We start from the raw sequence: 24,643 nt of genomic DNA on the forward strand, positions 1-24,643 counted from the left end.
TCAGCGCCAATTCAGGGGAAGGGGAAGCGAGAAGCACTGTGGAAGGAGAACCGGCCGATCCTTGGAGATGTCGTGTGCTTCTCTGTCACTCCCATCAAAGAAAGTGTCTGAAGGATGTTTATCAATGCAGGCCCTTCTTTAGCCGCCTCAACCGGGTTAAAGACCCGGTCGAGTGTTATCTGCTTCGTAGTAGGGCTTTGACTCGGCCTTGCTCTGCACCAAGATCCCCCGCCTCATGGTATTCTTCCAAGACAAATCTTGGATTCGCGCTCTGAGAGATCTGCCAGTATATGGATACAAATCCACAAACCCACAGACTTCATGGTCATCTGACTCTTGCAAATGGGTCTTCTTACCAAGCGCAACGTGCAAGAGACAAGAGACGACAGCCCTAGCAAGGCAAGACCGGAATTACATCAAGATATTGCGTGGATCTATACCTCAGATCCGACTAATAAGATTTCTCCTCCAGAGCATGCATACTACCGTTCCCGGGACCGGGCTGGGCGGAAAACTGCTCCACCCCAGATCCCGCTGTGTCACTGAGATATCCAGACAGCCCTGGCATCGAATCCTCAATTTCTCAACATGGATGACGAAGTACCTCCCCCCTGAGAGATCATCTCCAGAATACGATTCCGGCATCTTGAATCACGTTCCGTCGCCGCTTCTAGTCTACACCGAAACTTCCACTGGCCAAAGCGTTCACCACACTGAATCGTCGATCTGGCTCAACCCATCCACAAACAGCTGCCCTCGCAACCATGTGCCGCCAGGGGGCGTGTAATCAGGGCGAGGAAGTACTTGTTTGTACCACTTGGCATAATCGTTACATGCTGCTATTAAAAACACCAAAACGTAAGTTAAGTTAAGTTCAATTAGAGATTTGTGAGGCGCACCTGGTCCCTGGCGAATCAGCTCCGTAACCGCGGGCTCATGGGCGATGAAAGGGGGACAGCATTACATGCCTTGCATCATGCACGTTTCTCTTTGAATAGACGAAGGAAAAGAGTTTTTATGCGTCTTCATCATGATTTGCATTTGTAAGAAGCGGTGTCAGAATCGAATGCTACGAGGTACAGCTTGAGAAAGCGTGTCACCTCGTTTCCAGGGCCCCGGAATGTTGGGCTTGCACGTGGTTGGAACAATAGGGACTGACTTGACTGAGTGTACAATACGTAGTCAATGCTTTGTAGCTCTGAGCTGGTCCTATTCCATATCGACGCGTGCCGTGAATCCAATTTCGAGTCTGATAGTGTTGCCTCTGCAACAGAGCTTGCGTGTGTCTCTTTACTACGGCCCCTCAGGGAGCAAGAAAATATCAGACGTTGATATATGGTGTCAAAGCAAACTCCGCAAAAGGGACCCTAAACTTATGCTAAGTTACCTAAGTCTTTTTATCACTTAGGATAGTCTGAGTATGTATGACATAATTTGAATTCGTGTTGAATCTACTTGAGGTATCTATCCGTTATACGCCTGAGTGGTATGTGAACCTCCATATATGACTCCCGTAGTCTGACTGTCGTGTCTTTCATTCCCTGTTCATCCTTAAACTCCTGATACGCTCGAGGTCCACGACGCTTGGCATGAATGCTGATGCATGAAAAACAAAATTCTTTTCTCTCTCAAGTAGTGTGTTTATCCATAGGGGTAAAGCAAAGCCCGCAATGAAATCTTCGAATTGTTGTAAACGTTCTTGGTGATCCTTCACCATGGACTTTGCTGGCCCTGAGTCTTCTGAGGCGATGACTCTGTTCCACTAAGGTTCCATTCGAAAACGTGGTCCATCTCGCGGAACACATCTTCGGCCATTTCCATAGGGTCTTGCGACTCATCAGACTCGCGATCGCTCTTAGTTGGATCCGAAGGAGGAGCCGATCGACGCAGCTGGTCTGCCGAAAGGAAAGCCTCTGCCATAGCATCTGGCATTGGACTGCCAATTGTACGCTGTGATTCTGATGGGAGCAAACGCTGTTTGTGACGGATGATAGGTCCCCGCACAACGGCATCAAAGTGCTTATGAAACTTGTCACTTCCAGACGTAGGAAGTTCAGACATAGGAGTATCAGGTGGCGGTGAGCCTTCACGCCCCTTAGATGTAGATGGGCAGGGTGTTGTTGGGTTACTCGAATATCCCTCGGTTTCATGGGGTAGCGGTGCGAAGGAGACTCGGCGTTCAGAGCCCCTGACCACCCAAGGATTCTTTGTTGCGGAAGCCAAAATACCTTGCGTGCTTGGCAAACGGCTTCCCAATCCCCTCCAAACATCGCGCTTGCTTCGACGAGAACTATGCCCTGGAGAAGTTGTTCTGAAGGATGCAAATGACTTGACCGAGAATTGGGGCTCAGGCGTTGATTCTATGACTGTTGTGGCTGCCGCAGAGGCATCCTGTAGTGGCGTATCAACCTGAGATGCAACGGCTGGTGTGTTTGGCTCTTCGACTGTTGTGCGATCCTCTATTTCGACAACAGGTGTCATGGGCAGGGGCATCGTCGGCAGTTCAGCCATCTCGTTTGTCCAGGGGGTTTGTCCCACAGGGCTGGATTCAGCCACGATAGTGCCCGTTTCCCTTGACTCTGACGTAGGGCTGTCTGTAGACATCTTGCCCAGGCTCAGTGTAGCGTACTGAGAAAGCTTGCTATCAACCCATGGAGTCTGCTGTGAGAAGGGAATACGCGTGTCCTTTGGTGAGTTGGGCCGGCGCTGTTCTTGCTCCAGCTGTAACTCCTTGGCTAGGCTATCGACAACAGTTGGTCTCACGTTCTGTAACGAAGGCTGAGGAAGACTCAAAGCTCGACGGATAGTCGTCTTCATGGGAGTAGATTGAACCGATGTTGTTTTCCGTCGATCACTGGGAGAGTTAAATGCCAGTTTCGATGGGCAAGATGCTCTTCTTTGGGGTATGCTTTGATAGGCAGGGCTTCCAGTCAATTTTGCCAACTTTTCCCATGAGCTTTGAGGAATGAATCTCTTCTTGATTGAAGTTCTGAGAAGATACTCAGCATGAGAAGGTGTTGTGGATTTTGATGGCGTCGTATCAGCCTCGCGACGACGTCCTGCTAAGGTTTGTGGCGTCCTATTATTGAGTGTTGTTGGGGATACGACTTCAGTGGCTTTCGCTTTGCTGGTGACATCCGTTGTCCCAACCATATCTTCATCTTCTGACTCTGTGGCCGATTGGCATTCGCTGGGCATTTCTTCAGTGACGAGCACTATTGCGTCTTCCGCTGACACTTGACTAGGACAACTTGTGAGTTCTGAAGCAGATGGCGTGGTGTCAATCATCGAAGAAGCACTGGCGCTATCTGGTCGGATGTGATCGGAGGCAGTGACAATGCTCTCGTGATTTTCAGTTACAGCCAGGCTGCTGGCGACATCGGCTGTCACAGTCACACCCATGTCCTCATCTTCTGACCCTGTGGCTGATTGACATTCGCTGATCGAATCAGATGGCGTGGTGTCAATCATCGAAGAAGGTCGGCTGTCAGAAATCTCGAATCCACGAAACTCCTTGCTTGAGATAGATGACAGAGGACTTGTCACAACGATTTGATCAATTTCCATTGCTGAGTCTCGTAGGCTGCGCCCCTCCTCTACTGGTGTGCTGGCCATATCATCGTTGGGCGATGACAGGCCAGACCAAGTGTCCTCGTCTCTAGATATGGACATATCTTGGTCTGATGCAGTCTTAACAGCTTGATTGAGCTTTGGCCGCATTTTAAAACAGAAACTGTCATCTTCTTGGGTCTCAAAAGCTGGGCGAGAATTCCTGAAAACTTCATCTTGGGCTCTCAAATCAGTTGATCCGGGTACAGAACCTCGTTGACAAACCGAGACTTGATCGATACTGTCTCGTGACGATATATTCGCATGTGCGTTCAGGACGGGAGTGTACTGTAGACTTGATAAATATGACGACGAAGGCGCAGAGGGTCGACCCAGCTTAACCTTATCGCGGGATAGTTCGTCCTCTGAAGTGGGTTGCTCATGTTGCGGCGTTGAGAAGAATCTCTTTGTTGCAATGGCGGAAGACGGCAAGCGATCGGGGACAGTTGAAAAGGATGTGTTGAACGCCTTCGTAGCTGAGAATGAAGGTTGATTTCGGGATGGGACCGGAGTATCAATGGAACCCGTTTCTATGATATCTGTTCGTTGTCGTTTATTCGCCAAATGCTTCAACCATGAAGATCCCTTGGCCTTTCGCTTTCTCTCGGACAGTGATCCTTGTGGTGTTGATGCCCAGAACTCGTCCTTCGGTTTCTTTTCAGCGTCCACGGCATCTCTCCATTCTCGGACCTTGGCGAGCTCATCTTCTTCCAAATAAGGGTGTATTTCGGTCTCGGAAGTTTGGTTAAGGCTTTCGGGGCTCGGGAGGTGACATTCCAGACTATCACTAGCCGGCTGAACTGTCTCTGGTATAGTTACGCTGCGTCTAACGTTGGCAGACCTTTTCAATTTCCCAGGCGACGTCCTTATTATTCTTGCATTTCCGGCCGTTCGGTGCTTTGAACGCCACGGGTTGACCCAGTTCGAGGACTTCGCATCAAAAGGGCCTCTGAGCAATGCTGTCAAGAGGACTGGTGTTTTGCCGTCGAGAAATCGTTGACCTGCTGCTTCGATACGTAGTTTTCGTGACATAGGGTTATCGTAGTTTTCGTCGTCTGAACCCTCGTACAAGACATCTTCGGGGTCGCAAGTCGCTTCGCAGTAAATCGTGTCTTCACCCCATCCCAGAGCGAGCTCGTCCGCTAGAGGATCAGCGGTTTGGGCGGCCATGTTGATAGTATTGGAGGCTTGCGCCCTTGAGGTGGAAAATCGTTGTCTTTAAAAGCATATATAACGTTTACCGACTGTTTGGGTGATTAGTCGTTCTATTGATTCACGATCCCTGTCTAAAGAAACGGAACGGTCTATCACCAGGGGAGACGCGCCCCGCGTCGAGTCACGTGGTATCGCGTAAAGTGCTTTATTGTACGTCATGACGGTGACACAGAGCGAGGAAAGTCCATTCACAGTGCATATTCTTCTTATTGATGAGTGAAATCAAATAGGGAACAATAGAGAATATGTTTGCATTCAGCTTTTAGTTCCTAATTGAAATCTGAAGGCCATCTTGATGAGGGTGACAAAAGGCTTCCCGAAGACCTGTGATTGCGCCAAACCAGGCTTTTCGTTCCGCGATATTGCCCCGTTTATACTATGTACATTTACAACTTCTTTTAGGGAGCAAGAAAGTATGAGACTTTAGAAGAGGATGCTAAAATAAACTCAGTAAAGACTTCCCTAAACTTAGACTGAATGGTCTAAGCATTTTTTTTTTTCCATCACTTTAGGATACAGGTCTTGTATGTAAGTTTTCTTGCCTCCCCTCCAGTCATATCCAAGATCATTCAGGCTGGTCCCTAGCGCATCCATCCTGGCAGGGTTCCGTCCCACCGTTGACAGAGCAACGGCTCTAACCGTATCAAGGACCCTGGTCTTGTTTATCTCGATTCTCCAAAGTCCAAAGCTCAAGGATACGCGCAAACAACGTCGTCTCTCGATCTGTATTTCGCATGTGCTTGTTTGTTCAAATATTTTGTCAAGACCCCATGTCTTAGTTCAACAGCCCTACTTCTCGCATGTGATTTAATACATCTTCACCTCAGCATTCTCATTCCTCTCCTCTCCGACTCTGTCTTGGAGTTCCTCATACAGTCCATTGCAATAAACACATCACCTCGCGACCCCACCTACCGCCGCCTATGATTTTTGTTTAGTTCATGGCTTCGCATTGACATTTTTACACCTTGATTTGCACTTCCAGGGTGAAACCATGGAGCACGCTTGGTTGGACTCATTGTCCGAGGATTGGGTTTCTCAGCCCAGATCTGATTCCTCCGCCATTCAACTTCCCCCTCTGAAAGATACCGAAGATCCCAAAACAAAACCAAGAGAGACGCCGAGTAGGATACCGCGTAGAACGTTGGGCTCACGACCCCAATTATCATCGGCTGCTCGAGATTCGAGCTTCAACATACTCAGCGAGCGCACCGCGAATGATATCAACATTTCGAGCCAGCGCATCGTTAGACCATCATCACAAGGCTCCAAATTCCCACCCGGAAGGTTTGCCAGTAGATCTGTCTCTGCCTCCACGACCGCTTCTGTTGTCCATAACACTATTCAGCACAAATCGTCCCCTGGAAGGCAACAGGATACACCAGAGTGGAAGAGACGACTGGTGTACGGCGACGTTCAGTATGGCGAACAGCGCGACCTGTTTTGCTCAGCTGCAACCGGATTACAAGACATGTTTAGACCGCCCGACGCTTCAGGCGACGATGCAGATGAAGAGGGACGCCTGGAATCATCTATAATGCCGTCTAGTCCACCGTCATATCCCCCGCGCGTTGCCAGCAACGACCTCGAACCCGATCTGAGTCAACTCGACGAACTTGATGAACTTGAGGACCAAGACCCATTGTATCCAAACGATGTTACACCGAGCCCTAGCCCCCGACGGGCACAAAGAGAGATCAAATACAAACTTAATGTGGAAGATTCTATGGTGTCCAGTATACCTAGCCCCCGAGATGAAACCCCCTCAAGAAACCGAGAGGAGTCTTATCGCCATGAAAGCTGTTTAAGCGCTCCTTCGGAGACGAACGGCAGCGTTCGAAAGATTAGCGGCCAGAGCGTCATTCGCAATGAAGATTTCAGTCCCATTCTTATCGGCAAGCAGAGCGACAAGGACGGCAAGATGGACTTTGCGCCCATTGAGCTGCCAGCAGACAGATTGAAGCAGAAACTCGAAGCCTTGCGCATTAATCAGATGCTTCTCGATCCTGCAGTTGATCCTAAGACGGGATTTGATGAGCCCAATCCGGAAGCTTCTGCTACTCCCGAGGACACTGAAGAATATGCAACAAAAGGCGGGTTCTTGAACCTCCAACGAGGGGGTCGATCAGGAGATGGTTCATTCCGCTATCGTGATCTCAGCCCTGGCTTGGGTGTCGACACAAGTGGAATGCTTCCGGAGGAGTCTCTGCAGGCCAGCACTCCCAAACAGTTTCCTTCCGTACGAACGGAAGTTACCAACCCATATCAAAACGACTACTTTAACATCAGCCCGTCCTTGCCGCGAGCTCCTTTCCCCAGTCCAGACAAGAAGCAGATTAATCAGGGCAGAAGTGCGCCATCCGCTGGAAGTCCTCTCAAGCTTTTTGGCCCTTATGATACATTTACCAACCAAACACTGCTCCGGCGTATCAGTCAATTCGAGGAAGGCATGTCGGGTACCCCTTCCCGGCAATCCTCGGCATCTCAAGTTCCTCATGATCAGTCTGATATGCCCGCTCACGAAAACGGAGACTCCATGTCTAGCCCTGCTTTGCCGACAACGAGTCACAGGCCTGTTAGTGGAAGGTCTTTCAGTCGGTTCGGCCTTGGAGATCTTGAAGGATACGAATTTAGTGAGGAAGTTTCTTATGTCTCTCAAGGAGATGCAGCCTACTCCGACAAGGAAAATGATGCCCCTCAATCACCAGATGTTCCACCAGTTGAATCGGTTCTTCAACATCCGGAGCAGGTCGCATCTCCCAGTCATGACGCCCAGTTACTCGTACGCAGGCGCCGGGGCAAGTCCACATCGTCATCTGGTAGCAAGCACCACAGGACACTCTCAGGTTCCAGTCACATCCACAGCAAATCTCTGAGTCCAGCAAAGGGTGCTCCAGGCAATGTCAATACCCCCAAACGCGATAGCGGATCAGAGGGTAAGAGACCTCGAACGTCTCCGTCCAAGGATCCAACGCCAAAGCGTCGCCGCACGCTGCATCGTTCCGACATTGCCTTTGGCCGAGAGGATCGGTTAGAAGGAGTAGAGTCCGCCAGCCGTGACATGCAGTCGATTATGGGAAGAAAACGCAAGGATGCACGACCTAGTGAGTTTCAACTTGCAAACCCCAACGTGCTTGCAATGAGAAACATTCTCCGCCCACGCAGCCCTACGCCAAGCCGTGGCTCGTCACAGCGTAGTGAGCCGAACGAGACCATGCACTCGGAGGACGACATAACCCCCGAAAAGCCGAAGAAGACTCTTGTCCAAGCATTGCAGGAGGAGACTCTGGATTATTCTACGGATGGCCATAGTGAGGTCGACCGTAAGCCGTCTATTAGGACTCAGGACTTTGTCGACCAGGCTGCGCAGATCATGGCCATGATCCGCAATCAAGTGAGACCACCAGGTCTCTCAAGTGTGGAAGAATCGGAGGCTGAGCATGGCACACCCGAAGGTGATGACCTCGATGACTCTTATCAGGAGTCAACGAATGAGCCCCTGTCTCGTCCTCCAAGCCGCGAAGGAAACCCTATGTCCAGGCCACCCAAGCATCAGGAGGATCCAGAGCTGATCAAGCGGTTGAAGAAGTACCAGGAGTTTAGCGACATGGGAGATATCATTACTTTGTCTATGCGATCCATGGGCCTAGTCAAGGAAGCAATTCTTGCGGATCAAGAAGTTGAACGGGAAATTGAGAAGGCCCCTCGTCAGAGATCAGAGCTCTCATATAACACTGAAGACGAAGTCATTAGCGATCCACCCAACATTCGATTGTCAGCTGGCCCTGCTCACGATGCGCTGCCATCGAGCCCCTCACGCGACTATCACTCGCAATCATCGGGGGTTTCGACAAACAGATCCTATCCTACAACGTCCTCGCATGGCTCTGAGACTCGAAGAACTATCATGCCCGAAAGTGTGTCACATCTTATCCCAGATCGAGTGGGCAGCATGTATCTCGATAAGCAAAACAATATCTGGATCAAGAAAAAGGAGACACCTACGCGACGGCCCATGAATATTCTTCCATCAGACAGTGAGGATGATCCTTTCGCCAGCATCCCGGATTTGTCTGTGGATTTGACGAGAGAAATGCAGAACCTCCATCTTACCACCGCCAAGAAGAGCAACGCCGCCGGTAGTCCAAGCCAGGCGAGATCGCCTACCAGCCCCTCCAAGTTTGCAAAGTTTCAATCTGCTAGAGGCTTTACGACACTGTCACCTGACGGGCAACTGAGTCCGGAGATGAACAGCCTTGTCGGAGAAGAGTTCGATAAGTTAGATGCCCGGGTAATGGAAGATTCGGAGCTCTATCTTGAAGAATCTCGCCAAGATGAGAGCAGCTTCCACGACGACAAGGCTGACAGTACTCCCTCGACGACCACCAAGAAACGTAACCTCACCATCACGTTCTCTTCACCTGTTGCATCCATCATACAAGATGTGGTGGTAGCAGAGGATTTGGACAATCTTGAAGATGACCCTGAGCTTCCCAATGGCCATTTCAACAGTTCATCACCTTGGAAGTCGCCAGGCCATGCCAGTATTGGAAAATCAGCATTGAAGAACGGCGGTAATGGACAGGGCTGGAGCAACCGTATCCCCTCACGAAATGGCCCAGCATTTGTTCCTCGACCTGTTTCGCGGATTGACGAGCAAGACGAGGATAGCACAATCGAGCTTCCTATCGATGACCAACGCCAAGTCAGCATTATTGGGGACACAAGCGTCGTCAGTCACAAAACACCCGATGGCCGCCGCACCAGTCTCAGCTTCGTTGTTAACCCAACACCAAACAACAACTTCTACCCAACTCCTACAGACGACAGTGTCATGATTGGCCAGAATGTGGGAAAGCTTTCCCTTAGCCCATTGTCTGAATTTACTATCAATAATACGGATCAGTCGTTCGGCTTCGAGGTCAGCTATGTCATGGGTCGACGGCATGCAGCCACTGGAGATGGTTCTAAGAAGGTCATGTCCATGACGATACGGGAACTTGTGGACAAGCTTAGTGAGGTTGAGCCGTATGAGCCATACTGGGAAGACATCACAGAACTAGATCTTCATGAGAAGCGGCTGGGAAGCCTGCACATGCTGGACCAGTTCTGCGGCAAGTTGGTGACACTAGACGCTTCTAAGAATGCACTAGGACACTTGGATGGCGTGCCGCCTAGTGTTCGGCAGCTCAAGGTATCGCAGAATATGCTGACCGAGTTGACATCTTGGGATCACTTGATGAACCTTCAATACGTGGATATCTCTGGTAACGAGGTCAAGAGCCTTTCTGCTCTCAAGGGTTTGGTACATCTGCGAAGCATCAGGGCCGACAACAACCAATTGACGAGCCTTGATGGCCTCGATACCCATGATGGACTGCTGTCTCTTCGAGCCCGAGACAACTTGATCGAGGAAGTTGATTTTGCAAGAGTTAAGATGGAGCGCCTCACTGAACTCGACTTGGGGGGCAACAGAGTTTCATCGGTCCGGAACCTTGAGTTGGCTCCAGCTCTATCACGGTTGAGGCTGTCCAAGAACAAGCTTACAAGCTTTGTGGCGCCATCGCGTATCAAGACACTTCGTCAGTTGGAACTGAGCGATAACCAACTTACCTGCTTGGATGTCAGCAACTTGCCCAACTTACACTCAGTACATGCTGATCGCAATCGCATTACTGAGTTGAGTGGCTTCAGCCGAGCTCGAAAGCTCGATAGCCTGAGTCTCAGGGAGCAACGGGCAGATAAGGCTCTCGACCTTGGCTTCCTTTCGTCAGCTTGCGAAGTCCGTAAGCTTTTCCTCTCTGGCAACTACCTGGGCACCTTTGAGCCCACAGTGGACTTTCTCAACTTGCAGCTCCTTGAGCTGGCCAACTGTGGAATTCAGGCGTTGCCGGACAACCTTGGTCAGCTGATGCCCAACCTCCGAACGTTGAACATCAACTTCAACGCGATCCGAGATTTGGAGCCGCTCCGGTTCATTCCACGACTCAAGAAGCTCCTGGTGGCAGGCAACCGACTGGCTGATTCTACCATGGTGACGGAGTTGCTTATCGAGTTTCCACACCTCACTCAGCTTGACCTAAGGGACAATCCGATCACGATTGGTTTCTACGCGCCAACGCAGATGTTGGTTCCTGCGGATCGTGAAGGTTACGTTGACCTGTTTATGTTGCCTGACATAGATGTCGAGCGAGACCAGCTGTTCTCTAGTCGACTGGATGAGATGACCAAGTTACGGCGAAGACTACACCAAATTGTGTTTGTGGCAAGTTGCAAGAGATTACGAAAGTTGGATGGGCTCGGCATCGACCGAGAGACGGTTCTAGCCAAAGACGCCGTGTTTCAGACACTGGTTGCTGAGGGCCTGTTGCCAGATGAGACACTCGTGGGTGAAAACTCTTCACCTTGCAAAGATGTAACGGCAGAAAATGAGACAATGGGGACGATGCGAAGCAGCCGTTGGAATGCAGAGGACAGCTTTGCCTAAGGGGCATTACAAAAGTGTATAATTCAAGTGGCGAGAAGGGGGGTTTGAGCTGTGCATATTTGAATGAGGCGTTTGTGGAATGTTTTGATTGGTTTTGATTTCCTTTTTTTTTATTCTCAGATCAAGGGAGCGAGAGGCAGGCTAGGGAATGGCCCTCAAAGGGGTAGGAAAATGGATTATGAATGAAGAAGGCATTGCCAGGCTGGATTTTGGCACTGGTAGGAGTTCATGGGTTAACTATTACGAGTAATTATCTTACATAAAGTAGCTTATGGGGACATGAGCTGTATGAATACATACATGGTATGGGAAGTCATGGATATTGAAGCTGAACTGAAGATGAAGCGTTGCAACAGAAGTGAAGAGAAAAGAAGTGAAGTGTCAAACAATTAATTACGAGACGCATTGACAAGGGAGGCCTTAGCCTGGTCTGTCATGCGGATGATGCTGTAGCCCAACCCAAAACGCGTCCACTTGGTAGGTAAAAGTATCAGGTACAAAATGGTAGGTAATCTTTCAAGGGTACCTTGTATCAGAATATTAATTGGCTGCAGAATGAAGTCACGCTGATCATTGCAGCCTCATCGACGTCAGAGATACGCACTCCATTTTGGTGGAAGGTTAGTTATGAAGCTTTCTATCAAGGTTGCTTGCTCATCAAGCTCTCAAAGATGGACAATGGTCGCGTGATACAAGAGACAACATCTTTTTCTATCCTTTCAGAAGAAGAAACAAGCCACATATTGTTTTACTGACGAGTCAGACATCAACATCCTTGCTGGAGCTGGGATGCGAAATGTTCTGGAATTGTCCAGGGTGCGGGAATCTTCGGCCTGTTGGCCAGGCGTAGTCTAGCTGGGATGGCCCTGGAGATGAAATCTATTTCACTGTGCACGAGCTTGTAAGTGATCATGTCTGAGCTCAGCTTTTTGCGCTGGCGGTTTTGTGTAGTTAAAATAACAAGCTTTTTTTTGGCTGGTGGTGGTGGTGGTGCCCCTTGGGCTTGAAGAAAAGGGAAAGGGAAAACCCAACCGTGGAGACGAGCGTCAGGTACCCTTTTGATATGAGAGGTTGATAGGGAAATAGTGCATTTGTTAAAAACAAAGGAGCTATCTTGGCGTGGTCGTGAATTAGGGAAATCATTTGTCTATCAACAACATCCTTTCATCTTGACGTTTGGGTTTATCGCTTCTCTTCGGTTCGGTATCACCCATCAATGCCTGCTAGGAATTCAGGGCGGGTTGGTGCGGTAGGGCCACTTGGACCTCCCTAAAACTGATAGATGATGCCCTGGAAAGCCAATCAGTTTTACGGAGGAGCAACAAGCCCGGACGGCCTAAAAGGGCATAAAGCATCTGGACTTAACCTACCTGACTGCTGGGGTTGCAGGTACAGATACTTTGAGGAGGCGTAGTTTGGTTGCTCTGACTCTGTCTTCCTAGGGGGTAATTTTAAGACATTATTCAATGGTTGCAAAGACAACAGAATATTTCTTAATAGTTTACTCTGAATGCTCCTCCTATTCAAAGCTTCTTCCAGCTTCTTCATCGTGACTCTATGAATACTGTCACATCTTACTTAATATCATATCGACAGCTTGCATTCATCCCCATGCAAAGGCACATGTACCCAGTACAAACCCCTCGGTTGCCTTTTCGATCGCACACCCTCCCTCGTCTGTGCAACCCACACCCTTCATTATTGATTGATTGATTGATTGATCGATTGCTTGCTTGCTTGCTTGCTCTCTCTTTCTCTCGCTCTCCTCCTCTTCATCCTTTTTCTCCCAGCATTTTACCTGTCTTGTCCCTAGACAAGCACAAAACCCCAATACGATTCGATCTCATCAGCTATGGCGACGGCCATGGAAGCGGCCGACCCTATGTCGTCACTCCAGAGGTCCGTCTCCCAGCACAGCAGCGCCTCATATGCGTCACACGCCTCCCACGTATCCCACACCTCGAACCGAAGCTCCAGAAGCAACCGAAGCGCAACTGTCAGAGGCCCTCGCGGTCGGAAACGCCCCAGCCAGCCTGTTAGCTCTGCGAGTAGTATAGCTGCCAGCGACAAGAGTCTCACGAGCTTTCCTAGCTTCTCACCCGAGAGTCCAGGCGGTGATCCCCTCAGCGGACAAGACGATGCTCTCGACGACACCCCCGTTCCTCCGGTCGCGGCCCCGGATGTTGGGCGCAGTTCGATAGTTGACCTGACTGGAGGCTCAGATGTGCGAAGTGCCTTGTTCGAAGAGGATCATCCGGTGCGCAAGGTTCCGGGCTCGTTACATAACGCCGATGACGAACATCTTCAACGCTTGATATCGCGGCACGGCGCCATTGGACTGATCAGACAAATATCCGAGGACCTCGCACAACGAGATGCCCAGATCGCCAATATGCGCCGCCGCGCTGATGAACGAGAACGGGCCTTGCGCAAAATCATTCGAGAATGCGGCCTCTCTAACCTGGATCTTGAAACTCGCCTACGGACTGTTGAGGCTGAGCTACGCGCGGCCAACAAGGGACTCCGGAGAGAGGATACTGGATTAAGCGACCTCATGAGCGATGCGATGCAAGACACCGTAGTGGCTACTGCGTACGGCGAGACAGTCGCCAAGGGCTCTACCATCCGCGCAAGCAGCCAGTCTTTCAGCAACCCCAGCGAGAACGGCAGCGGCAAGGGCACGTTAAAGGGATGGAAGGATTATCTCTGGGGCTCTGGGACCGCAAAGCGAGGCAGCCGTACGAACAGCATGAACGGCGAAGGTGTAAACCCTACAACTGTGATTCGATCACACTCTAGTATGGACCGACGACCAACATTGCAGGAGGATCTCTTTAGCCCACCAGACACGCAATCTACTCGAAGCCCAAGCCGTGCGTCAAGCATTCAATCGGGCGCAACTGGCGAGCGCAAAGCATCGTCGTCACTCGCAAGCATGGCCCTTCGTTTGGTGGCGGGCGGAGCTATAAGTACTCGCGAGGCTGAGTCTCGAGGCCGTGCTACGAGCACCGCTTCCAACAAGGGTGGTTCCCTTCGGGCTGTTTCGACTACAAGCAGCCGCGCGGGTCAGTCTCGGGCTGTGTCGATCGCTGGCGGTCCTAAGGCGTTGATGGCGATGCGTAAAGCGACTCCAGGACCGTCTGCTCAAGGGTCAGGCCGATCACAGGGGCAAGAGGCTTGGGACAGTATGCGAGGCAGTCCTCCGGATAACTCATCATCACGGCAAGAGAGCTATGGGCCTGTGGAGATGGATGCTATCCGATCACCAGAATCACAGCCACCAACATTGACACATATTTATAACAACTTTCCGAACAGCGAATATCTGACGGACCGGTTTGGATTCATATACGATCAGCGACGCAAGAAACGACAACGCGAGGCGGCGCAGGTGGCTCGACATATTCGCAAGGGCAGTCGTACAGAGATGCTGGCCAACGGCCGAGGTGGCATCTCACCTAACGCATTAGAGGACCTTCCCAGCCCCAAGGGAAGTGTGTCGAGTGAGGGACGTCCTGAGAGCCTGAACAGCATGGAGGAACGTAACGCGGAAGAGGGCAAAGCTAAGAGATGGACCGATTATCTGAAAATCGCAACGTTTCCCACCGAACTTCTCAGTCACACGCCAAGTATCGCGATTCCATCCATCGAGGTTATGGAGGGTGCTCAGACACCCGAACCAGAGCTGTACCCAACCGAGCCTGTAAAGCCAGTAATCGTTTCAACCAACTCTGGTCTTATTCCATCAGCTAGCACAACTACTGCAGTAGACAGTGAGACCTCACGGCCGTCTCAGTCTGAATCATCCATCGCACTCACCAAGGACGATACCGAACCTGTCAAGCTGCTTCTCCAGCAACTGAGCGATGTCCACGATGCTCTTCAGCGTGAAAAGACAGTTCGATGGAATGATTTCCTCCGAAAGGTGCGCGCCGAACGCAAGCGGGAGGGCGAAGCCGCAATTGCTGCCGCCAAATCCGCTGCTGATGCTCGCTACGAACAACCTGCCATGATCCTTCCTGAAACCCGCGTTGCCGATGGTGAGATGATTGGAGTTTCAGGCCTCGGCGTCAAAGGCAAGGTCGGAAGAGCTAAGTGGAACGAATTCAAAACCCTGGTTTTGGGCGGTATTCCCGTCACCTATCGCGCCAAGGTGTGGTCAGAGTGTTCGGGAGCTGCAGCCCTTCGTGTCCCTGGCTATTACGAAGACTTGGTCGCTCAGACCGGCGAGGACGACGATGCTGTTGTTGTTAGTCAGATTCAGATGGACATCAACAGGACCTTGACAGACAACATCTTCTTCCGTAAAGGGCCTGGTGTCAAGAAGCTGAACGAAGTCTTGTTGGCGTACTCCAGGCGCAATAAGGACGTGGGGTACTGTCAGGGCATGAATTTAATTGCTGCCAACTTGTTGCTCATGATGCCTTCTGCTGAGGACGCATTTTGGATTCTTACTTCAATCATCGAGAATATCCTTCCCCACGGCTACTACGACCACTCACTCATGGCCTCCCGCGCAGATCAACAGGTACTGCGACAGTATGTTTCAGCAATCCTCCCCAAGCTCTCAGCACATCTCGACTCGCTATCCATTGAGCTCGAGGCCTTGACTTTCCAGTGGTTCCTCTCCGTGTTCACCGACTGTCTCAGCGCCGAGGCTCTCTTCCGCGTCTGGGACGTCGTCCTCTGCACCAACGACGGCAGCACATTTCTCTTCCAAGTCGCCCTCGCCCTCCTCAAGCTCAACGAGGGAAACCTGCTACAGTGCAACACACCCGCCGGGATATACACATACATCAGCCATCAGATGACAGAGCACGCCATCAGCATCGACGGTCTTCTGCAAGCAAGCGAGGGCCTACGAAAAGTGATTCGCCGAGAAGACGTTGAACAGCGAAGGGAAAAGGCTATCCAAGCTGAAAAGGATATGATTATGGCTCGAGATGGAGACTCAGCTCGAAGCAAGCCCACAGCCGAGACGGAGAGCGAAACAGCTGCAACCCAATCAGGAGAGGAGTAAAAACTAAAAGGCGAGCATTAAAGAGTACAAGATAAGATAGAAGGTGTGATTGGATCAGGGATATTTTTTTCCTTTGGGAGTTTTCTGTTTTTGTTTGTGTCTCAGAAAGGCCATGATACCCACACCCCTGGACCCCCCAAACACAAGGTAGACGTGGGTTGTTGTCCAGGGGAGTTGATGCATTACGGCGTTGGGATATTATCGAATTGGAAGGGTTAAGAGGCATTGGCTTGTTCATATACGAGGGGTATAAGAATAAATACGAAAAGAATTACCACTGCTATATCTCGCATGTGTTCTATGATGATGTGGCACTTTTTGAGGAAAAAGGAATATCCCCAGCTATCTTCTATTGGTCTGTCTCTGGATTTTTCCAAAGACTACAAAGAACTTGTAAACAACTGTCAAGAACATTATAGAAGTCTCGGAAGAATATTGGCACAAGGTTTAGGATTAAAAACCGTGGCTTAGGTCCTCGGGGAGCAAGAAAATACCAGACCTTAGCAAAGATATCCTAAACTTAGTAAAGATATCCTTAATTTATATAAACTTAGGATATCTTTACTATATAAATTTAGGATATCTTTGCTGAATTTTCTTTCTTCCCTTAAAAACTTGTCAGAATTTTCATAGATATTGAACATTATCGTAAAATTACTCAAGTCTTTGGATTGAAAGGCTACAGATAAGCTAAGAATAGTCTAAAGTCGTCGTCCCTCATGTCAATAAAAGTCCCATCTCATGCTCTCCGTTTTGGTATCTAATGCACTGCGATCCTCTCGTTTTCCTTGTCATGGTCCTCGCCATGGCCCTCAGCATGATCCTTGCCATTCCTGCCATTCTATGGTCTGACTGTAGACATCTTTCTCGCATTCTGTTGCATGAGAGCATCAGCCACCATGATCGCCGCCATTCCCTCGACGATAGGGACAGCACGAGGCACAACGCAGGGGTCGTGTCTTCCCTTAGCAGCGAGAACACCCTCGCCTGAGCCATCGTAGAGTGCTGTGATCTGATCCTGGCTGATGGTGGCAGGAGGCTTGAAAGCGACTCTGAAGAAGATGGGCATGCCATTGCTGATACCACCCTGGATACCGCCGGAATGATTCGTCTTTGTCTGGAGTCTAGAGCGAGGAATGCCTGTCCTCTGGGTGGCGGCATCGAGAGCAGGTGCTGGCACGAAAGGATCGTTATGCTTACTTCCGGTCATCTCGGCACCATGGAACCCGGAACCAACCTCAAATCCCTTGACAGCGGGAATAGACATCACGCCGTGGGCAAGACTGGCCTGGAGCTTGTCGAAGCAGGGCTCGCCAAGACCAGAGGGCACATTGCGGATAATGCAGGTGACAGTTCCACCAGTGCTGTCGTGCTCATCGCGAAGCTCTGCAATGCGAGCCTCCATAGCTCGGCCAATGGCGTCATCGGGGCATCGGACAGGAAGATTTTCGTCAACTTGTTCGCGGGTGAGAGTCTCGGCGAGACTGAGGAAGGCAGGATCGTTGCTCATGGCTTCTGTATCAGCAAAAAGCTTGATGGTTCCGACGGAGCTGACGAAGGCAACAATCTCAATGTTGTAAGTCTGCTTGAGCCACTTCTCGGCAACAGCACCAGCGGCAACTCGAGCAATAGTCTCGCGTGCAGAGCTGCGACCACCACCTGACGAGGCCTTAACCCCGTACTTTTCGAGGTAAGTCCAGTCTGCGTGGCTGGGACGGGGGTACATGTCGATGGTCTTATCACCGTAGTCCCTTGGTCGCTGATCCTCATTGGGGACGGTCAATAGAATCGGTGTTCCGAGAGTGACGCCATTTTCGGTTCCAGAGTTAATGGTGACGCGATCCTTCTCGTTACGAGGTGTGGTGATGGCCGATTGACCTGGTCGACGGCGGTTCAGCTGAGGCTGGATATCGGCCTCTGTGAGGTCGAGGCCAGGAGGGCAGCCATCGATGATACACGAGATAGCTCTTCCATGCGACTCGCCAGCACTGCAAGACAAAGAGATGGTTAGCTGTGTTTGTCTCTCGATGGTGGGGTAGAAGAGCCATGGAAAGGCGCGAAGAAATAGAACTTACGTCGTCACCCGGAAGATTTGCCCAATGCTGGACATGATGTAATGTGTTGATGATTGTGTTGATGATGGGGAGAGATAATCCAATGGTTGATGAGTTGGAAGATGAAAGATGGCGGCCGTTGGAGAATGGAAGGGAAGACAATGAGGCTGTTCTTGGTCTGGAGGGGGCTCGTTCCTGCCGATTTCGGTCCAAAATTTTGTGCGTTTGGAAAGCGCGGGGGAGGGGCAACACGGTAGATGGATTGTGAGCGATCTGATTGGCCAGTCAAGATAGCCTCAGTTGATCAACTTCAGACGGATCTTTGCTATAAGAAATATCATGGAACTCTTGTAGAACAGACGCCAAGATATCAGATGAAAAACATGAGCTATCATATCACTTGGAAGGGCCATATTATATACATGTCATTAAGCGACATCGGGCCGCTGTTGCTGTGACTCAATTGATGTCCATCCATGCATCTCGTCTGATTCCATAAAGTCTGGATAATCGCTCTTCCGCTGTAGATTCAGAGCCAATAGCTACCTGCTCCAGGGGCTCAGGGAGCAAGAAAATAGCAGTCCTTGATTTAGGGTGTCAAAATAAACTTAGCAAAGAGTCCCCTAAACTTAGGCTAGATTTACCTAAGCATTTTTATCGCTTAGGGTTAAGGTCCCAAGTTTTCCTTCATCCTACCTAGCCAGAGCCCAAGCATTCTCCATCTCAACGGATACAAAACGTCATGTCAAAGCAAATCTCGATTCAGATTATCAATCAATTCCTTTCTTCACTCGGTACTTTCCTTTTTCTGCAAGGCACAGCGCTCTCACTGGCTTGGATGTTTCCCGAACCCGCACCCGCTACCGTCCGTTGCGGAACTGAAACTGCCCCTAAAGTTTACAGGGCTTTCAGCGCCCTATTTCCGGTCCGCGGCGGGGTCAACTTCAATTGGGGTTTTCCGTCTCCGAGGCTGAGAACAACCAAACGTTTGTTTCCTCAACTCTTTTGCTCATTGGATACATTAGCTTCAACGACGAGTCTCATCCATTGCCTTGGATAATACCGTATTTCCGGTCCAATTGCATGTCCATCTGTGGCTTTGTCTCACTAATTCTCAAATTCTATTCTGATATTAACTCTTGTCATCATGATGCAGCCCAATCGCTCGTTTTTAGGCTCAACGCCTCGAAACATATCACGACATTTCCCCTCATTATCAGCCATATCAAGACGCCAATTCACCGGTGCAGCATCTCATTCATCCAATAAGATCCAAGTATACACTTCAACTTCTCGTGATCCCTTCCTGAACCTCTCTGTTGAGCACCATCTTCTCCAGAAGACGCCCCCAGAGTCAACCATACTCTTCCTCTACACCAATGACCCCTGTATTGTCTTTGGTCGAAACCAAAATCCATGGATGGAAGTGAATCTTCGAATACTGGCCCAGTTCCGTGATGATCCTACAAGCGTAGGTTGGACTGGTGGGCCAGTCCAGCTTGTCCGTCGTCGTTCAGGGGGAGGCGCTGTTTTTCACGATGAAGGAAATGTCAACTTTAGCGTCATTTGCCCTCCTGCAGTATTCGACCGGAACAAGCACGCCGAGATGGTTGTAAGAGCTCTATCCTCTCTTGGAAAGCCAAATACGCGTGTCAATGAGCGACATGACATCGTTATAGATATCCCTGATGACCCGATCGGCACCTACAAAATCTCAGGGTCCGCGTATAAACTCACTCGTCTTCGGTCTCTTCACCACGGAACATGCCTCCTACGCAGCCCAAACCTGAACAATATCTCAGGGATGTTGCGTTCGCCAGCTGAGTCGTATATCAAGACTCGTGGCGTCGACAGTGTCCGCAGCCCTGTCCGCAATGTCGGCATCGAGAATGCTGCTTTCGAGGCTGCCGTTGTGGAACAGTTTGCAAGCATATACGGCAAATTCGATGTCCAGGAGGTCGTCAGTGACAAGGTACTTGAGACGGATAGCATCAGCAAAGGGTATGAGGAACTACAGTCGCGGGACTGGATCTATGGACAGACACCTAAATTCACCTTCTCAACTTTCCCCTACGAGGAGGACCCTCGAGAGCGTCCTCAACTGGACTTTGACGTGAGTGACATACCGCTTGGCAGAGGCATATGGCAAATCAACTGACGGGGACATAGACCAAGCTTCGTTTCGAGGCTAGACACGGTGTCATAGACAAATTCACAGCCGAAGGCCCATCATCTCCCACCTCAGAAAACGGTCTGTCAGCACTCACATCATCATCCATCTACAACGTCTCCAGCTGGGGCGCACAGCTTTCCCAAGCTGGTATGGCCGATGGCGATGCGGCAAAGGTCGGGCCATGGATGGACGATATCTTGGGAGTCGACTTCACGAAACCTCAACAATAATGCCGCCATTCTCTGAATGGGCTGCAACATGATACACGCAATGTCAGAGAGGTCAATACGCTCAATCTCTTCGGTGCTGTCCGTCTCTTTCATACACCACCTCATACTCCGGGCATTCCATTATTTTGCCCGGTCCTCATGTCATGTCTCACTCACAACGCGAAGGCGAATCCGAATAGACCCGGTAACTGCCTAGCCAATTGGTAATGGTTAGCATGTGAACTTGGCACACCATAGTGGGAATGGCCACACACCTTTCGGAGCAGAAGAGAGCAAGGCTGGCTGAGCCTCGCACGCGTCGCGTTCAATCAAGATGTACGCGTTGCACTTTCTTCGCCGCTTCACGGTCTGGGCCATACCTGGAACCAATATTGTTGGAAGCGAGAAACAGATTCCGGTGTCCAACTGGTGGGAAGCTTGGGGGCAGCTAAGAGCATCACATGGCTTGTCAGCCGACCTAGGGTCCAGTCCATCCATCACGCATCAAAATTCCCAACATACGCAGCCTCTCGACAGTACAGTCTGTGCTCAGCACCACCTCCTTCAGCCTCCCGCTGCTTGATAGGTGACAGTCTTCATCCTGCCTTGCTTCCAAATTCGGCGCACTGTCTAGATCTCATGATATGACTGGCTGGGTCGTTTTGACAATGGCCATTGTGTGGCTGCTAATAAAGCAGCTGCTTCTACGGTGAGTATTGTGAGACACTTGGCAAAGGTATTGGAATCAGATCACGGACTGCCGTGGCTGCCGCGTACGAAGCGAAGAAAAGGGGGCAAGACCCCGAAGATGTATGGGGGTTGCAGTCTTGAGCATCAGCTTGCTCGATATCAGGTTTTTCGAAACGAAGATCGACAGCCTTACGAAACAGCCGGTCGAAGGAGGCACAGGGTTCAAGAAATCTTCGGTATTAAGCTCTCTATGCACTTCCATGGGGCGTGAGCAGTTTTTCGACAAAAGAGCTGAGGAGACGTGGTGAAAGCGTTGGTCTTTGTCGTGAAATTGTGCAATCCTATAGCGATATCCTTTTGAGTTTATTCTGTATATTAGCCCTGCTCTACAAAAATGTCCGGATTCCTGTTGCAACCCGTACGGGAGTCTCTTGAGATCTTGAGATGGAGTGTACTAATCCACTCACGGTCTAATGACATGGGCTCCGAGACATGCATTGATGATCTCGCGTGGTGATTGCGACTCTATCGATTTCGTCCGTAGCGCTTAGGTTGTTCCGTTTTAGTATCCTCACCAGAAAGGCGGTGTCAGGAGTTAAGGCTGTGATGATTGTAAGATGCAGTCTATCTTGTACGGGCGCAAAGTTGTGATGAGAGTTGAGTGGCTTCCGCTCTCCTGGGACCCTTGACCCAGACTTTGGCCTAGGGCTGATCTGATGTAAGTCGTGTACCGCAGATAAGGCAGGCTATTGTAATATTAGATATCCGTGTTTTTGACTTGCTTCAAGGTTCTGAACTTGCATGCAGATGTCTTACCATGGTCATGTTGACCTAAATACGGGTATCGTCGACATTAATCAATACGACCCTGAGTTGACTTGGGTGGTATCCGGATTCGTATCAACGCAACCCTCATGAGACACGAGACTATTCCCAAAACTCTGGGGCAAATCGATAGTTGATCTGGGGTACGGTAGCCTGTGAGTAATCAAACCATCAATCAGTCAGTCAGTCCTTAGCCCTCCAACATTGCTCACCAAAGACGACATCATATTTACGTTGGACTAAGACATGCCCTTGCTTCCCCACACCACCAATACACATGAATGGATGGATGGGTCCATGTCCCCATTTCCTCCATCACCTTCTGGGATCCGCAAAAGCGAGCATGTTGTGCATGAGCATGAGCATGAGCATGAGCCTACCCCAGCCCCAAGCTCACTCGCCCAACAAATAGCCTATGGAATTGTCTCATTCAACAGTCGACAAGCTGCCCATTCCCGCCCATGGCGTTCAGGGATGTCTGTCCGTCTCTAATCCAGAGGCGCAGGCACATGTGAAGGCTCGAAAGAAGAATGTTTGACAGTCTCAATATCCAGATTTGACCAAGACTGCACCCACCATCTCTATCACCAGGCTTCGGAGGAGTAACCTCGACGCCGACTCGTGTCGTGTTGATGATGATATGATGTTGTGTTCATGGTCTTGTGAGTGTCAGGGATGTTAGATCCTCATCCGTATCTCTCACCAACCTTGGGCGATTTCCATGCGAAGTCCTCGGGTAGGTAGTGGAACTGTTTTGCTTGCTTTTTCTTCAGCAACCCTGTTCCTGGTGTGATGATAATCACTCACACTCGCACCAACAAACCCGGTGAACGTAACCAATCCGCGCGTATTTCATTTCAGCCATTGATAGCAGCAATGTTCCATCTCGCTATTCAGATACCAGCCCTCGTATCATAACCTAGAAGCTGTGCGCGAACAAGTCCAACAATCCGATCTCATGAAGGATTGCATAGCAATGTGGCTCAACTACCAACTGCCTCAGAAGTGCTGGGCGATCACTGAGGCTGACGAATCAGTCTAAGCATCATGACCAACTACTAGTTGCCTTGATCAGCGGTGACATGTGTTTATGTGAACTGATTATGGTTGAAATAAAACAGCCAAGTTTGTCATGTTCCGATCCCCAGGTTGCAAGAAAACTTGAGGCCTTGATAACAGATGTTAAAATGAACCCATCAAATAGTCCCCTGAATTTGGTACAGTTTGCCTAAGTCTTTTCGTCATCTGTGACGAAAATCCTAGGTTTTCTTTTCTCCCTCAGTCCGTCTGACTTATGGAGCACCATCTCCGGGAATTAGTGCATCTTTCATTCTGGCTGCCGTGTTCTGCTGGATCTGAAGATCTATTTGCAGTTCTGGCCAGCCAGCTTCTGTTTGGGGGAGGGGTACCAAGGTTTGTTAGCTATCAATCTGTCTGTGCCCTCATACAGGGGTAGGGCTGGTATCTGCGAGCAATCCCACGAGATACCTTGGGGCCAAGTCCTTTCACAGTGCACTTTGTTCATTGCCTTGGCACACAAGCATGTCAGGAGTTAGCTGCCAGAAGAGTCAGCCAAAATGGCTTAGACCAGAGAATACAGTGTGCCTCTCGATTGTGGCCTTGACCCTGAATATATGATGAATCACTTTTTATGATATCAAGAAAAGAGTCATTGGGTGATTGGGGAAAGGCGTCGTGTCTGTACTGTACGACGGTAGACCAAGACCTGCACCGTATTACTGACGACTATCATTTCTAGAGGCAGGCAGTAAGATGTGCGCATTTGCCGAACGAGGGTAGCAAAGTTGAAATCACCAACATTTGATAGTAGGACGAGCGTTATATGCAGCCTGGTGTGACAACCGCTGTTGACGAAAGGCGTTGATCAACGCTGACGGGCATTGTGATAGCACGGACTGTAATTTGACCTTGATCAGATATGACAGGGCGAAATGTCCCGAATTGGAAATAAGAATATCACCCTGTACACCGTTGAGAACAGCTAAAGTGCGTGAGAGGTTGTGGGTGATCGCTCAAGATGTGCAGTGACCACGAATTGTCTTCGTCTAGCGACTCTCCCCATGAATATTATTCGTCAGCCTATGGCTGAAGTTCCCGTCTTACCATTTTTGGCATCTTCGACTCGGCAATGTAACGCCCCGGAACGCCTTTCAAGAACATGACGAAACAGGTGCAGCGCCTCATTCGCTGGAATTGTGGAAGACACCATCCTGCTCTACCGTCGCTTACGGCGGGATCAACGTTTCCAGGTACGGTACGGTCGGAGTAGCTGACCAAGGTTCTTCAAGACCAACGGCAATCAGCGGGCATCCAACATTCCTTTTTCTGTCACATAGAAGG

General features: G+C 50.1%; 5 protein-coding genes; 3 read left to right on the top strand and 2 right to left on the bottom strand.

Annotated features, from left to right (window-relative positions):
- Positions 1 to 1,710: 1,710 nt before the first annotated feature.
- FFUJ_01871 (uncharacterized protein) lies at positions 1,711 to 4,779 on the bottom strand (the record flags this gene model as incomplete). Its single annotated transcript, XM_023573907.1, has 1 exon — positions 1,711 to 4,779. The coding sequence occupies one exon, from the start codon at positions 4,777 to 4,779 to the stop codon at positions 1,711 to 1,713; it is 3,069 nt and encodes a 1,022-aa protein (XP_023423734.1).
- Positions 4,780 to 5,818: 1,039 nt separating this feature from the next.
- Positions 5,819 to 11,311, top strand: FFUJ_01870 (uncharacterized protein; the record flags this gene model as incomplete). Its single annotated transcript, XM_023573918.1, has 1 exon — positions 5,819 to 11,311. One exon carries the CDS (start codon positions 5,819 to 5,821, stop codon positions 11,309 to 11,311), a length of 5,493 nt encoding a protein of 1,830 aa, XP_023423735.1.
- Positions 11,312 to 13,163: 1,852 nt separating this feature from the next.
- Positions 13,164 to 16,331, top strand: FFUJ_01869 (related to MDR1-Mac1p interacting protein; the record flags this gene model as incomplete). The annotated part of the gene is made up of 1 exon (XM_023573929.1): positions 13,164 to 16,331. One exon carries the CDS (start codon positions 13,164 to 13,166, stop codon positions 16,329 to 16,331), a length of 3,168 nt encoding a protein of 1,055 aa, XP_023423736.1.
- Positions 16,332 to 17,172: 841 nt separating this feature from the next.
- Positions 17,173 to 18,441, bottom strand: FFUJ_01868 (probable chorismate synthase/flavin reductase, NADPH-dependent; the record flags this gene model as incomplete). XM_023573940.1 has 2 exons in its annotated part: positions 17,173 to 18,319; positions 18,407 to 18,441. The coding sequence occupies 2 exons, from the start codon at positions 18,439 to 18,441 to the stop codon at positions 17,173 to 17,175; spliced, it is 1,182 nt and encodes a 393-aa protein (XP_023423737.1).
- A 1,091-nt stretch (positions 18,442 to 19,532) lies between these two features.
- Positions 19,533 to 20,788, top strand: FFUJ_01867 (related to lipoyltransferase; the record flags this gene model as incomplete). XM_023573951.1 has 2 exons in its annotated part: positions 19,533 to 20,498; positions 20,555 to 20,788. 2 exons carry the CDS (start codon positions 19,533 to 19,535, stop codon positions 20,786 to 20,788), a joined length of 1,200 nt encoding a protein of 399 aa, XP_023423738.1.
- Between the last annotated feature and the right edge of the window lie 3,855 nt (positions 20,789 to 24,643).

This window comes from Fusarium fujikuroi, chromosome FFUJ_chr01 (genome assembly GCF_900079805.1).
Source record: "Fusarium fujikuroi IMI 58289 draft genome, chromosome FFUJ_chr01".
Classification (NCBI taxonomy): Eukaryota; Fungi; Ascomycota; class Sordariomycetes; order Hypocreales; family Nectriaceae; genus Fusarium; species Fusarium fujikuroi.